The sequence below is a fragment of the Anolis carolinensis genome, chromosome 4, assembly GCF_035594765.1.
Source record: "Anolis carolinensis isolate JA03-04 chromosome 4, rAnoCar3.1.pri, whole genome shotgun sequence".
NCBI classification, from domain to species: domain Eukaryota; kingdom Metazoa; phylum Chordata; class Lepidosauria; order Squamata; family Dactyloidae; genus Anolis; species Anolis carolinensis.
The window spans coordinates 2208387-2224008 of NC_085844.1; the positions used below are offsets into that span (position 1 = coordinate 2208387).

At 44.0% G+C, this 15622-nt stretch overlaps 1 protein-coding gene across 4 annotated transcripts; it reads left to right on the top strand.

Annotated features, from left to right (window-relative positions):
* Window positions 1–804: 804 nt before the first annotated feature.
* Window positions 805–12775, top strand: tmem249 (transmembrane protein 249). Of its 4 annotated transcripts, XM_062979857.1 has the most exons (7): window positions 811–1225; window positions 3581–3742; window positions 4642–4739; window positions 8839–9034; window positions 9938–10023; window positions 12320–12514; window positions 12619–12775. In XM_062979857.1, the coding sequence occupies exons 2-6, from the start codon at window positions 3616–3618 to the stop codon at window positions 12470–12472; spliced, it is 660 nt and encodes a 219-aa protein (XP_062835927.1). In that variant the 5' UTR covers window positions 811–1225; window positions 3581–3615; the 3' UTR covers window positions 12473–12514; window positions 12619–12775. The 4 variants fall into 4 exon arrangements, with proteins under 4 accessions (XP_062835929.1, XP_062835927.1, XP_062835926.1 ...); XM_062979859.1 differs by having other exon boundaries at window positions 805–1225; window positions 12383–12775; XM_062979856.1 differs by having other exon boundaries at window positions 813–1225; window positions 12320–12775.
* Window positions 12776–15622: the final 2847 nt, after the last annotated feature.

The window sequence follows — 15622 nt, forward strand, 5'->3', positions numbered from 1 at the left end:
CTTCACTTTGCTTGACATCTTCTGCCAGGGCATGTTCTTCTTCTTTGACTGCTTGCTTTACTTGTAAGAGTCCTCTGCCCCCTGATCTTCTTGGCAGATACAGCCGGTCAACATCACTGCGAGGGTGCAGGGAATGATGAATGGTCATGAGTTTTCTTGTTTTTCTGTCCAAATTGTCCAGTTCCACCTGTGTCCAGTTTATGATGCCAGCAGTATATCTTATGACAGGTATGGCCCAGGTGTTTATGGCCTTGGTGGTGTTGCCTCCATTGAGCTTGCTTTTGAGAATTTTTCTGACCCTTTGTGTGTATTCTTTTCTGACCACAGTTTTCTCATGTTCATGCTTGATGTTGTCCAGCTGTAATATGCCCAGATATTTATAGGCCTCTGGCTGGTGACACTTTATTGTTTGGCCATTGGGCATATTTCTGCCCTCACTTTCAATGATTTTCCCCTTCTTCAATGCCACTGTGGAACATTTGTCCAAACCAAACTCCATGCTGATATCAGTGCTAAAAATTCGGACAGTGTTGGTCAGAGACTGGATTTCAGTTTCAGGCTTATACTGGGGTCAATGTTCTTCCAGTTTTCTTGTGATAAAATTAGGTGCCTCGGCTTAAATTCGGGTCGGCTTATACTCGAGTATATACATTATATGATAATTATTATTTTGATTTATATCCTGCTTTCCTCTCTTAAAGGATGCTCTTCTTGCTCCTTGTCTATTATTATTATTATTATTATTATTATTATTATTATTATTATTATTATTATTATTACCCACCTCTCCTTGTAGCTTGAAGCAGGTCACAGCACAACCAAAACACACAAACACTGCAAAAATTCTATAAACACATATATTGAAATGTAGTTCTATAAAATACATATTAAACACACAGGGCAGAGATTAGAACACAAGTCACAAGTTTTTTCCTGGGCCATCTCTCTACAGTGGCTTCCTGTCTTGGGAACAGGTCAGACTAGATGACCCTTGGGGGTCCCTCCCAACTCTCTGTGTCCCTTATCTGCCCTTGTTGCTATCTAAAGTCCGTCAAGCCAATGGCACGAAGAGGTGGGATTCTGTTGCCCGCAGTTGCCATGGAGTCATTGGCCGGCGTTGTTGGTCTCTTGGCCATCTCTACGGAAAGCCTTGGTGGCCCTTCGGACCTTGGAGTGACCGCTTGGACTCTCTTCTTCGGACAGGAGCCAAGGACAGTTTAGAAGGGTCAGTTCCTTTGCATTCTGAGGCAGCAAATCACAGAAAGATGGATTCACAGAGCGGGAAGGGAACCCCAAAGGTCAAACATTGGGCTCGTTTAAAATTAAGTCAAAAATCCTAACCTACAAAGTAGTATCTGTGGTTTTCTCCCCTTCTAATACAAATGCCATTTGATTATATTTGTAGTTTATTGACATTAAGTAATCACAAACACTTCCTCAGCATGGTAAACTTATTGGCATCACAGCATTGCAAGACCTTATAGCAGGAAGGGACCCCCAAGGGCCATCTAGTCCCATTCTGACGTGCCAAGGGGCACAACTAAAGCCCTCCCGACAGATGACCATCCATTTGCTGAAAGACCTCCAGAGAAGTCGCATCTCCGAGGCAGATCACACTTCACAAGAGTTGGAAGGGACCCCCAGAGGCTATCTAGTCTAAATCCATTCTGCCAGGGAGGAAGGCACAACTAAAGCCCTCCCAGCAGAGGCCCATCCAACCTCTTCTGAAAGACCTCCAGAGAAGGACTCACAGCCTTCAGTATCCTTCAGAAGACATTTATTTTATTCTATCCCTGATTTGATTAAACAAAATATCAGAATCCTAGAGCTGGAAGGTCGTTCAGTCTAACCCTCTTCTGCTAAGAAGGAAGGCACAATTGAAGCCCTCCCAACAGATGGCCATCCAATCTCAGTTTAAAAGGAGACTCCATCAGAATCCAATCTATATGAGATCATTTCATAGCAATTCAAATATGTCTCCAAATTTCCTATATAACACCCTGTTTTTGAGAAAATTACCCAATATTTTTTTTTAATCTCAGAAACTTTAGAAAAAAGAAAGGAAAAGTGCAATCAAGGTGAAAAACCAACTACAGTAGAGTCTCACTTATCCAAGCCTCGCTTATCCAAGCTTCTGGATTATCCAAGCCATTTTTGTAGTCAATGTTTTCAATATATCATGATATTTTTGATGCTAAATTCGTAAATACAGTAATTACAACATAACATATTGAACTACTTTTTCTGTCAAATTTTTTGTATAATATGATGTTTTGGAGCTTAATTTGTAAAATTATAACCTAATTTGATGTTTAATAGGCTTTTCCTTAATCCCTCCTTATTATCCAAGATATTCGCTTATCCAAGCTTCTGTCGGCCCGTTTAGCTTGGATAAGTGAGACTCTACTGTATGTACCAATCGCTTACATGCTGGAATGCCAATTATTTTCTTTTCCAGTGGACCAGGGTCTGGCACTACATTTATGCCCATTGGGTTTCCCTTCCTTTCTTTCTTTCTTCCTTTCTTCTTTTCCTCCTTCTTTCCTCTGTCAGGTCTCAGAGGGAAGGAGCAGGTGGAGAAATGAGATACTACCCTCGCCCTGACCTGTTGATGAACAACTTCTCATCAGTCAGACCACGTATGCAGCCAGCAAAAGTAGCACTGACAAACGACACCTCAGTCGTAGATTTACTACTGATCCCAGCAGTACTAGGCTTTATATACAAGACTATATACAACTCCAAACACCATCACTCTCCGGGCACATGTTCCCCAGCAAGGGAAAAGCATGGCACATCCGTTCACCAAGCCGAGTCTCTAATCAGTGCTTGCAGGCACATCCCACATTCCACAGTTCATGACGAATGTTCCGTCCCTGCAGTTGAAACTGAAGTCTTGACCCATTGAGTCAGAGCATCCTAGAGACGGAAGGGTCCCAGAGGTCATCTACGTCAGAGTAATTCGCAGCATAGCAGCAGTTGTATGTTGTCAATGGAGCGCAGAACGAAGAGATGTCAGAGACGATGTTAAAAAATATATACAAAGTTTTACTATACAAGATAAACAGAATTGCAGACGAACACAGGCTTGGCTTTCACTCTAGGCAGACACAAACTCAGAGCAAGATCTCAACTGACACAATCAGTAATGAACAAACACACTTGAGTCTGGATACTCCCCAGGTTCCAGCCACACATCAAGGTCAACACAGCTTCCCAGTCATTAACTCTTTACAGACTATACCATACTCTGGATGATGCAACCTGTATGCCATACATGCCAGACACAAATTTCATTTAAACACTACTAATACACAAATCCCACATTAACAATCTAGTCCAACCCTTTTCTGCCAGGAAGGAAGAAAGAAACAATCTAATCCCTCCCAACAGATGGCCATTCAACTTCTGTTTAAAAACCTTCCAAAGAATGAGATTGGACTTTGGGTTGGAAGGAGCACCTAAAGATTATCCAGTCCACCGCCCTTTGCTCAAGCAGGAATGCACAATCTGATCCCTCTCAACTGATGTCCATCCAGCTCCTGTTCAGAACCCTCAATTGCTGTCTCCTCCATTCTAGATTAGAGAGGGAGGCTCTCTGTTGGACCCATCGTGATGTCAGTGTCTCCGTTCAAAGGTTCCTTCGCTCTCTGGAACTTGAACTACTTCAATTCAGAGAAGAAACTCTCAGATAAACTCCAGGAGAACAAGTTCTTCCCCTTCCAGGTGCAGCAGCCCAAAGGTGAGTCTGTCTTTGGTCCAACTTTCTTCCAAAGCAGATCCCAAAGAAGTATTAATGTGGGTCATTCTGATGGCGCTGAACACAAGAGGGCTAGAATAGATTGATATTACCCAGATCCTGTTTCCCATCTGCTGGACAACCAGCCGATAATACATCTGTAGTATCCAAGTCCCAAACTGTTCTGTTTTGTCTTTCAAGAACAGCCTTAAAACACTGTGGTAAGTAAATGAAAACTGCTTTACTTCAGCAAAACATAAAGAACAGCACACTCAGTGGAATAATGCAAAAGAAAGGAAGGAAATCTTAGGGCAAAAGCAGTTCTTAGTCTCTGATAAATACCCAAATCAAATAGCAGTCTTACTTCAGACAAAGAAATAGCAATAAATCCTTAGGAGCAGTTTCCCAGATGCAGACTCGAAGCAGGCACAAGGGGAGCAAAGGCTTAGGCATTAGAGTCAGTTTGTTACCAGCAAGAGCTGGCTGCACCTGCTTCTGCTTTATAGCCCTGAGTTCCCTCACAGCTGCGAAGGCAGTTCCTAATTACTCAGCTGCATTTCTGGCAGCTATTCTAGCTGAACGACGTCTCTGCTCTGTTTACTTTTGCCTCTCCTGAAATGTGGGTACTAGCAAAATCTCCTCCACAGATTCCAACTCACCCTCAGATTCATGAACACTTTCCTACTCCCCTTCCTCTTCTGAAGTAGAAGAATCCCTGACACAGTCACTAGAGACAGGAGACGGATACAACCTGTAGAAATAGCTGGTAGGCTGTTAGGAATTGTGTGAGTTGAAGTCCAAAACACCTGGAAGGCCCAAGTTGGCCCATGCCTGCTCTACAATGCCATACATTGCCATTCAATACAAAGTGGTTCTCCCCCTTGTGCAACTCTTGCTTGCAGTGTTTGTGATGGAGTATTACAAGGACATGGTTTGGAAGGGAGCCCTGCTTTTTGTGATCTCACTGGTGGGCACCGTCTTCTACTTCCGGACTGAAAAGGTAGGTTTGGCACCTCCTGGGAAGCCCTCTCCTCTTCCCTGCAATCCTTTACCCCAGGATTCCATAGCAGTGAACCATAGCAGATAAAGTGGTGTCAAACTGTGTTAATTCGACAGTGTAGATGCACCCTGAGTTAGACTCAAACTGTTACCGAAATCAGCTTTCTGCCATCAGAGGGCAGTGTAGGTCAATTGCCTGGCGCACCATGCTACTTTGAAAGCCAGGAAAAACATGGCCGGGTTTGAAGGCAGTAACAGAAGTTTTATTCATCTGGCCAGCTGGATATCAGAACAGTGTAATCACAAAAGAACGGACATAACTCATACAGAAAAGTGCAGCACGCTTTGGTAGCTATTCAAACCCCCCCACTCCCTCCCCTGATTGGTCAGGAGACATGGCTCCTAGAATCCATCATTTTCATTGGCTGAGACTTCCTCCTGATGTCACAGATTGGGGGAAGATGAAGAGAGAATGGCTGGGATTGGTTTGCTGTTGTGCCCACCTCTGAGTGGTGTGGACCCATTGTCCAGACTGGAAGGAATGTGTATTTAGCAGTAATGGGCTTTGGAAGCTTGGAATAATCTCTACACAAAGAGGCTCGGGAAACTGGAAAGTCAATCAAGTGAGTAAACAAAATCCTTGATGAGTCCTGGGGGATACAGGCAATCCTTCTCTCAACAGGGAGTCCACTGGAAGAATCCGTGTTGTTTCTCAATACAACCATATACCGTGTTTCCCCAAAAATAAGACAGTGTCTTTTATTAATTTTTGCTCCCAAAGATGTGCTAGGTCTTACTTTCAGGGGATGTCTTATTTTTCCATGAAGAAGAATTCACATTTATTGTTGAACAAAAAATGAACATTTATTATATACTGTACAGTAGTTGTCATCACAAACCAGCATTACCAGACAAACTCTGAATCCTATCAAGAATTTCATGCACAGCTGGTATGTGCATTTACCAACCCTGTATGTTCTGGTGTTCTGTTCGGCGGGCATGCTTCCAAACAAAAACTTTGCTAGGTCTTACTTTTGGGGGAGGCCTTATATTGAGCAATTGAGCAAAACTTCTACTAGGTCTTATTTTTCGGGGATGTCTTATTTTCAGGGAAACAGGGTAGTCCAAAGTCATATAAGCACTACATAATACATAATATTATTTGATATTTGATAACTAGTGGATCTTCTGCTGGACTGTTGTACAGCAAAGGCTCAGTTGTAGAAACAGAGAGTAGGGAGTAGGCAGTACAATTATGCAAAGTTTTGCAACAGTGAAAGGTTACGAAAAAGAGACACCCATCGGACCCAGAAGAGGAAGAAGAGCTGGGTCTGTTTTATCAATTAAAGTAAGTGTGTGTGTGTGTGTGTGTGTGTGTGTGTGTGTGTTTTGTATTGTAGGTGTAGAGGAAGCAGATAACACCATGTAACAAAATTTGAACATTTTTCTGTTCCTGGTTTGAAAATCTTATTTCCTGTTTAATTGTGCAGTCCTTACTTTGAAAGTAGTTGTTCTACTCCAGAAACTTTGTTTTTGTGGCAGCCATGTACTACGTTGAATTGGTTAAGACTCTACGAGATATTCATGGAAAAATTAGAACAAAATGTGCTATAGCAGGGTGTCCTTCCCACAAAAACAAAGCCTTTGCAGTTTAATAAACCTTTCCCATGTTTTCATGATAGAATCAATTAGGAAATGCTATTTATAATTTTTATGTTTATGTGTTTTAATTATGCTGGAACCCGCCTCGAGCCACAAGGAGAGGTGGGTAAGAAATAACAACAACAACAACAACAACAACAACAACAACAACAACAATCATAAATATTACTATTACATAGTGTAATGGGCTGGCCTGATGGGTTTCCTCAGAATCACGAATGGAGAGTTGATCAGATCAATCCTACCAGGAATGTTTGGGACTGGGCTGAGGCTGAACTTGGCTGAAACCCAGCTGAACTCTAAAAATACATTATACATTTATAGTTATTATTATCAGAGGAGGAGGGTCAATTTCTTGACGACAATACAAGATCAAACTGGTGCACGTTCCTCCTCATTCAAATCTTTGGCCACCTTGACCACGCTAATGTTTCTTCGCCATGCCTATCCTAGCTTAAAGCACACAAAATTATATATGTGTCTGGAATACTGAAATCTGAAATACTCCAGAAATGGTCCACCGGGGTGGCTAAGATGGTGACATCTTTGCTTTCTGATGGTTCAGCTTTGCTTCATGCACAGAAACATGTTGCATGAAATTCCGTTTGTGGATGAGGTCCCCTCTCCAAGATCTCTCCTTATGTATGTAGATGCAAATATAGCCTGGCACAGTCTGGCTTTAGGCCGGGTCATGGGACTGAAACAGCCATGGTCGCCTTAGTGGATCATCTACGCCGGGAACTGGACAGGGGAGTGTGTCCCTGCTGGTTCTGCTGGACCTTTCAGCGGCCTTCGATACCGTTGACCACAGTATCCTTCTGGGATAACTTATGGGAATGGCTTGCAGTGGCTCCGGTCCTTCCTGGAGGGTCTCTCCTAGAAGGTGTTGGGGGGCACCTGCTCGGCCCCGCAGCTGCTGTCCTGTGGGATCCCGCAGGGCTCAACACTGTCCCCCATGTTGTTTAACATCTACATGAAACTGTTGGAAGAGATCATCCGGAGTTTTGGAGTTTGATGTCATCTGTACGCAGATGACATTCAACTCTATCACTCCTTTCCACCGGATGGTAAGGAGGGTGTTCAGGTCCTGAACTGGTGCCTGGCCGCTGTGATGGTTTGGTTGGGGGCAAACAAATTGAAGTTGAATCCAGACAAGAAGGAGGTCCTCCTGCTCAGTCGCAAGTTTGAACAGGGTATAATAATATAATAATAACTATTATTATATCCTGCTACCATCTCCCCGAAGGTGTCAGGGAATCGGCGCCCCCGACTGATTGATGAGCCAGGTCCCAGTCTAGCTTATAAAGCCCTATAAAGCTGCCTTTAGCCTATAAAGCCCTAAACGTACCTTTCCGAATGTATCTCCCCCATGAACCATCTCAGAGTTTAAGATCATCTGGGGAGGTCCTGCTCTAGGTCCCGCCTTCCTCACAGGCGAGGTTGGCGGGGACGGGAGACAGAGCCTTCTCGGTGGTGGCCCCTCAGCTGTGGAAATTGTTGGTGTATTTTGGTGTAAGGGTGAAATGTTGAATCAAGTGTTTTTGCTGTTGGGTTTTTGCAACTGTGTATTCCTGCATGATTTCCAGCAGCATATGGGTTAATGGCAGGCCAGCTTGAGTATAGCCTGCCTAGCCAATAGGTCAAGCCTTCCGGTCTCAGAGGGCGGACAGGATGTTCGTCATTCTTCTATGGAATGTGGAAGTTGCCGGCAGAAGAGCTTCGCTGCCAATCGGCAAAGAGAGAGGACATGCTTTGCCTTGCTAGGGAAGCATGGGTCCTATGAGCGATGGACTTTGTAGCTGTATATAGTTTGTATATAATAAAGCCTTGGAACCGCTGTGATCAGCTGAATTACGACTGTGATGTCGTTTTTTCGGTGCTGCTTAGCCAGATGCTTAAGCGGTCTGACGGAGGATGGACTGGTGAGAGGCCTGACTCACCAATAAATCAGGGTGGTTCGGAGCTAATTACCCCCTGACAGAATTCCCTCCCCAGGGATATTAGATCAGCCCCCTCCCTTCTGGTCTTAAGTAAGAGACTGGAAATGTGGCTCTCTGACAAAGCCTTTGGAGAACTTGTGCAATAGACATATATGGATTGATATGCCATGACTTTGGAACTGTCTGGATAACGCTTGTGGGTTACGCAATTAATTGTGAATGTATTGTTTAAATGTTTTAATTGTTTAATGTATTTTATGATTCTCTTTTAACGTTAATTTGAATTGTACATTGTTTTTAAGGCATCGAATAGTTGACTATTTGTAAGCCGCCTTGAGTCCCCTTCGGGGTTGAGAAAGGCGGGGTAGAAATGTCATCAATCAATCAATCAATCAATAAATATAGACACATTCCAAAATCTGGCATCCAAAACACGCCTGGTCCCCACAGGTGTGTTGTGCTGATGCTCTCACCTGTCTGGCTTGACCCCCCGACTAGCAGGGCTCCCAGGACTTCTCGGTCCTTTTCGTCTATGCCATGGTGACCGGCATGTGGCTCATTGCCAGCAACATGAACAAGCGGCGGCTGATCATCAACCACGCCAAGGAGTACTACCAGTTCTACATCAAGGGCATCCTGTGGCATGAGGGGCCCTTGCACCAGATCTACGTCCGGATCGTGGCCCAGAAGGATGGTAATGGGGCCTGGCAGGGAGGGAAGCACACGAGGCATAAAGCCCTAGGGTTGGAAGGGACTCCCAAGGGCCATCTAGCCCAACCTCATTAGACCAGGAAGCCATGCTCACCTATGGCGCTCCCAAAAGATGCCCATGTTGAAATGTCTTCAAAGATGGAGACTCCATGGCTCCTTCCATCCATCCATCCATCCCATGCTTTGAATCTTAGGAAGGGACCCCCAAGGGCCATCTAACCCAACCTCACTAGACCAGGAAGCCATGTTCACCTATGGCGCTCCCAAAAGATGCCCATCTTGAAATGTCTTCAAAGATGGAGACTCTGTGACCCCTTCTATCCATCCATCCCATGCTTTGAATCTTAGTATTGGAAGGGACCCCCAAGGGTCATCTAGCCCAACCTCATTAGACCAGGAAGCCATGCTTACCTATGGCCCTCCCCAAAGATGCCCATGTTCAAATGTTTTCAAAGAAGGAGACTCCATGGCTCCTTCTATCCATCCATCCACCCATCCATCCATCCATCCCATGCTTTGAATCTTAGCATTGGAAGGGACCCCCAAGGGCCATCTAGTCCAACCTCCTTCTGCCAGGAAGCATTGCTCACCTATATCACATGTTCAAAGGCCTTCAGCGATGGAGAGTGCCTATCTACAACTCCCAGGATTCCATAGCACAGAACCATGGTGGTTAAAGTGGCATCGGATTGCATTCATTCTACAGTCTAGATGCACCTATAATGTGTCTGTATGTTGATATGCCTCCACCTGTCCATTTATGGCAACCCCATGGGTTACATAGACAAGAAAGGCTCCTTCCTCCAGTTTTCATATATTTTTAGGAAGCCCAATTAAATGAGTAAAGTCCTAATTAAAACCTGGCCTGTCTCCCTCCTCCTTCCAGCTTATGGCAAGCTGTTCTACAGCCTGATCATCAATGGATACCATTTGGAGGTGCTCACCTTGTCGAACCTATCAGAGAAATATGAGGTGAGGAGACACATGCATTATTTTTATATCTGAAACACCAGTTCTGCAATTGAATGTGGCCATTCTGTGGCCAGGATCCCAGTGTTTCTCTAGGGAAACTTACACACGAGTAAGACACTGACTGGACTCTAGAGGCAATGGGCTCAAAGCTGACACACTCATATACCACACAAGACGTGCTCTCACCTCCCATAGAAATGTTTGGTGTTCTCTTTCCCAACCTGGACAACCCTGTTCCCTGTGTCTTTGGCATCCATCTACTCATCCATCCTGTTGTCTGTCTATCCATCTGACTGGCTGGTTGACTGCCTGTCCATTGGTTTGTCCATCTGACAATCCATTTATCTCCTGTGTCCGTCCATTTGTCTGCCTGTTCATCTGTTCATCTATTTGTCTATCTGTCTACCCTTTCATCCACTCATCCATCCATCCATTTATCCATCAGTCTGTCCATCCCTCAATTAATTACTTTGTTCAACCCATACTTCTACCCTTTCATCCATGTGTCCATCCATCCATCCATCCATCCATTTGTCCATCTGTCCGTCCATCCATCCATCCATCCATCCATCCATCAATTTATATATCTTTCTGTCCACCCACCCACCCACCCACCCATCCATCCATCCATCCATCCATCCATCCATCCATCCATCCATCCATCCATCCATTTGTCCATCTGTCCGTCCATCTATCCATCCATCCATCCATCAATTTATCTATCTTTCCGTCCATCCACCCATCCACCACCCACCCATCCATCCATCCATCCATCAATTTATCTATCTTTCCGTCCATCCATCCATTCCTCTGTTCATCCATACCTCTAATCTCTCATCCATCTGTCTGCCCATCCATCAATCCATCTATTGTCCACCCATCCTTTCTTTTGTATCCTTCTATTTATTCCTCTGTGTCAATCTATCAATCTATCCATGTGCTCATCCACCCATCTCCCCATCAATCTTTCTATCTATTCATCTTTCTGTCAACCCATCCATATATCTCATCCATCCAGTTGTCCATCCGTCCATTCACCCATCAATCCATCTATTTGTCCACCCACCATTTCATTTGTCCATAAGTACTTCTATCTATTCATCTGTTTGTCGATCCATCCATGTATCCATGTGCCCATCAGTCCATCCACCCATCTGTCCATCCATCCTTCTATCTATTCATCTGTCAGTCAATCCATCCAGATGTACATCTATCCATGTGCTCATCCATCTATCCATCCATTTGTCCATCTGTCCGTCCATCTATCCATCCATCCATCCATTCATCCATCCATCCTTTCATTTGTCCATCCATCTTTCTATCTATTCCTCTGTCGATCCATACATATGTTCATCCGTCCATTTCTTTGTCCATCCATACATCTAATCTCCCATCCATCCATCCATTTGTCCACCCATCCTTTCATTTTTCCATGCATCCTTCTATCTATTCATCTGTCTGTCAATCCATCCATATATCCTTCTATCCATGTGGTCATTTGTCCATCTATCCATCCATCCACCCACCCATCCGTCGATCCATCAATCCATTCATCTATTGATCCATCTATTTGTCCACCCATCCTTTCATTTGTCCATCTGTCCTTCTATCTATTCCTCTGTCTGTCGATCCATCCATCCATCCATCCATCAGTCCATCCATTTGTCCATCCATCCTTTCATTTGTCCATCCGTTCTTCTATCTATTCACCTATCTGTTGATCCATCCATCCATCCATCCATCCATCCATGCATCTATTTGTCCGCCCATCCTTTCATTTGTCCATCCGTTCTTCTGTCTATTCACCAGTCTGTTGATCCATCCATCCATCCATCCATCCATCCATCCATCCATCCATCCATCCATCTATCCATGTGCTCATCTGCCCATCCATCCATCCATTTGTTCACCCATCCTTTCATTTGTCCATCTGTCCTTCTATCTATTCCTCTATCTGTCCATCCATCCATCCATCCATCCATCCATCCATCCATTTGTCCACCCATCCTTTCATTTGTCCATCCGTTCTTCTGTCTATTCACCAGTCTGTTGATCCATCCATCCATCCATTCATCCATCCATCCATCCATCCATCTATCCATGTGCTCATCTGCCCATCCATCCATCCATTTGTTCACCCATCCTTTCATTTGTCCATCCATTCTTCTGTCTGTTCACCTGTCTGTTGATCCATCCACCCACCTGTCCTTCCCTGCTTTATCTATTCATCTGCCTGTGGTTCCACCCACCTACCCAACCACCCGTCCTTCCACCTGTCGCTCCATCCCTCCCTCAGATGTTGGACGTTCTGGGGCGCCGCATCGCCCGCAACCTGAACCTGAACTACTTTGACTACCAGGACGTCTCCACGCGGCACGTCATCCGCCACACGGCGCCCACCAAGGAGGAGGAGGAGGAGGTGGAAAACACCGACATCATCAGCGTCTGAAGGAGGATGGACCTCGAGATTCTTAGGGAGGTCTTCTCCTAGGTTTAAAAAAGATTTAATATTTGTGTTTCCCCTGTTTTTATGGGGTCCCGTGCCCCCCAGTTGAGTTTCCCACTGACATCATATTGTGTTTTATTTTAAAACAGGTATTGCAGAGTCAGTCTCTTGGAGAAAGTTGAAGAATGTCCTTCCATAATCTCCAGAGTGGGCCCACTGGACCAAAGCCTTCCTTTCTTTATCTATCTATCTGTCTGTCTGTCTATCTATCTATCTATCTATCTAATAAAAAAGCCACATACTTTTCTTGAAAGTTGCTTGCTTTTTTTTCCAGGGAGAGCTTTGCTTCTGTGAGGGTGCGCCTACATTGTGGACTTAATGTGGTTTCATCCTACATGGCTCAATTCGATGGAAGCCTGGGAGATGTAGTTTTGCAAGGCTTTCTCTACCAAAAAAAAAATGCTGGTGCATCCCTAAACTACAACTCCCATGGTTTTATAGCATGGGGCCATGGCAGGTAAAGGATATGGGGTCAAAATGCATTAATTCCACAGTGGAGATGCATTCTGAAGTCAAGGCAGTGCTTTGTCTCCTTTCTCCCACCAGATGGCGCTGTTGGCCTTCCATGCTGGGCATATTTGGCATCTCATACTGGGACCAGTTGCCCTCTTTGCATTGCAATGATGGTGATGATTATGATGATGATGGTTATTATTATTATTATTATTATTATTATTATTATTATTATTATTATTATTTATGACACAGCAAACAAGGTAGATATGCTGGATTTCATATCAAAAATCACAAGCCGAACACTTCCAAAGTGTCTAGGACTGTGTGATGTATTTTCGGATGATGCGCGCAGATCCAAGTAGGGTGGCCTTTTGCAGTTGGCAGATCGTAATTTTGTCAATGTCTATTGTTTCCAAATGCCGGCTGAGATCTCTTGGCACAGCACCCAATGTGCCCATCACCACCGGGACCACCTGCACTGGTTTCTGCCAGAGTCTTTGAAGTTCAATCTTGAGGTCCTGAGAGCGGCTGAGTTTTTCCTGTTGTTTTTCATCAATGCGACTGTCACCTAGGATGGCGACATCAATGATCCAAACCTTTTTCTTTTCCACAACTGTGATGTCTGGTGTGTTGTGTTCCAGGACTTTGTCAGTCTGTATTCGGAAGTCCCACAGTTTCTTTGCATGCTCATTTTCCAATACTTTTGCAGGTTTGTGATCCCAACAGTTCTTTACTGCAGGGAGGTGGTACTTGAGGCATAAGTTCCAAAGAATCATTTGGGCCACATAGTTGTGCCTCTGTTCGTAGTCTGTCTGTGCAATTTTCTTACAACAGCTGAGGATATGATCAATGGTTTCGTCGGTTTCCTTGCACAGTCTGCATTTTGGGTCATCAGCTGATTTTTCGATCTTGGCCTGAATTGCCTTTGTTCTGATGTCTTGCTCCTGGGCTGCAAGGATCAGGCCTTCTGTCTCCTTCTTCAGGGTCCCATTCGTGAGCCAGAGCCAGGTCTTCTATTATTAGTATTATTATTATTATTATTATTATTATTATTATTATTATTATTAATGGCCTTTGTCCTGATGTCTTGCTCCTGGGCTGCAAGGATCAGGCCTTCTGTCTCCTTCTTCAGGGTCCCATTCGTGAGCCAGAGCCAGGTCTTCTATTATTATTATTATTATTATTATTATTATTATTATTATTATTAATTGCCTTTGTCCTGATGTCTTGCTCCTGGGCTGCAAGGATCAGGCCTTCTGTCTCCTTCTTCAGGGTCCCATTCGTGAGCCAGAGCCAGGTCTTCTCCTTTTCAGCTTTTCCTTCAATTTTGTCAAGGAACTTCCCATGCAATGTTTTGTTGTGCCAGCTGTCAGCTCTAGTTTGTAGTGCGGTTTTCTTGTACTGATTTTTTGTCTGCTGCGCTTTGAGGAGCAGAACCAAGTGCACCGAACCCATTAGCATTATGGAGAATCAAACCCAAACGAAGTCTATACTGGCTCGGTCGTCGCCCAGGATAAAAAGGACCGCGGTGGATGCTGCTGATTCTGGACATCCATCGACAAGTGGGCTACGGAATCATCAAAACCCAAATGAACAGTCACAGAAGCAGCAGAAATACACAATGCCAGAAAACCGCACAATTATTATTATTATTATTATTATTATTATTATTATTATTATTATTATTATTATTATGTATGCCATCCTATATTATTACTTGCTGTGCCCGGCTACGCGTTGCTGTGGCTTCGTCCTAAGTGGGATTCCTAGGGGAATCCTTTGTTGAGAGGTGTTAGCTGGTCCTGATTGTTTCCTGTCTGGAATTCCCCTGTTTTCAGAGTGTTGTTCTTTATTTACTGTCCTGATTTTAGAGATTATATTGTTCTGTATTATTATACTACAGTAGTTATTATATATGATATTTATAATCCTATATTATCTGCTTAGAACTTGATTATACTATGAGGCCCCTTCTACACAGCTGTATAAAATCCACACTGAACTGGATTATATGGCAGTGTGGGCTCAAGATAGTTCAGTTCAAAGCAGATACTGTGGATTATGTGCCTTGGCATTCTGGGTTATATAGCTGTGTGGTAGGCCCTTGAGTCTACACTGCCATATAATCCAGTTCAAATCTGATAATCTGTATTTTATAGGCAGTGTGGAAGAGGCCTAAGTGAACCCCAGCTGTCCCTCAGTGCCATTGTAGCTGAGGGGGTTACTAGAAGACGAAATGGGCGGGGCCTAAAGGAGGCAGGGCCTACCCTTCTGACTGGCAGCCAGGGTTGAAAACGGCTCTTCCTCATCATCTAATTTGAATTTTATTTTTCTAGGTTTTTTTGTTTGAAAGACATAGATTGGATGACTATGTCTTTTGTGGCCAAATTTGGTGTGATCTGGTTCCGTGGTTTTGTTGTTTACTCAGTACTACAAAAATACACTACATTTTTATATATATAGATTATTATATTGCTCTATTGCTGCTGGCCATCCTCTTCTTCTTCTTCTTTGGCAGAAAGGAGTTGGACTAGATGTCTTTTTGGGTCTCTCTCAACTTTGGATTTGACAATTCTGCCACATAAGAGGACACAATCCAAGCCCTCCCAATAGAGAGCCATCCAACTTTGGCTTGAA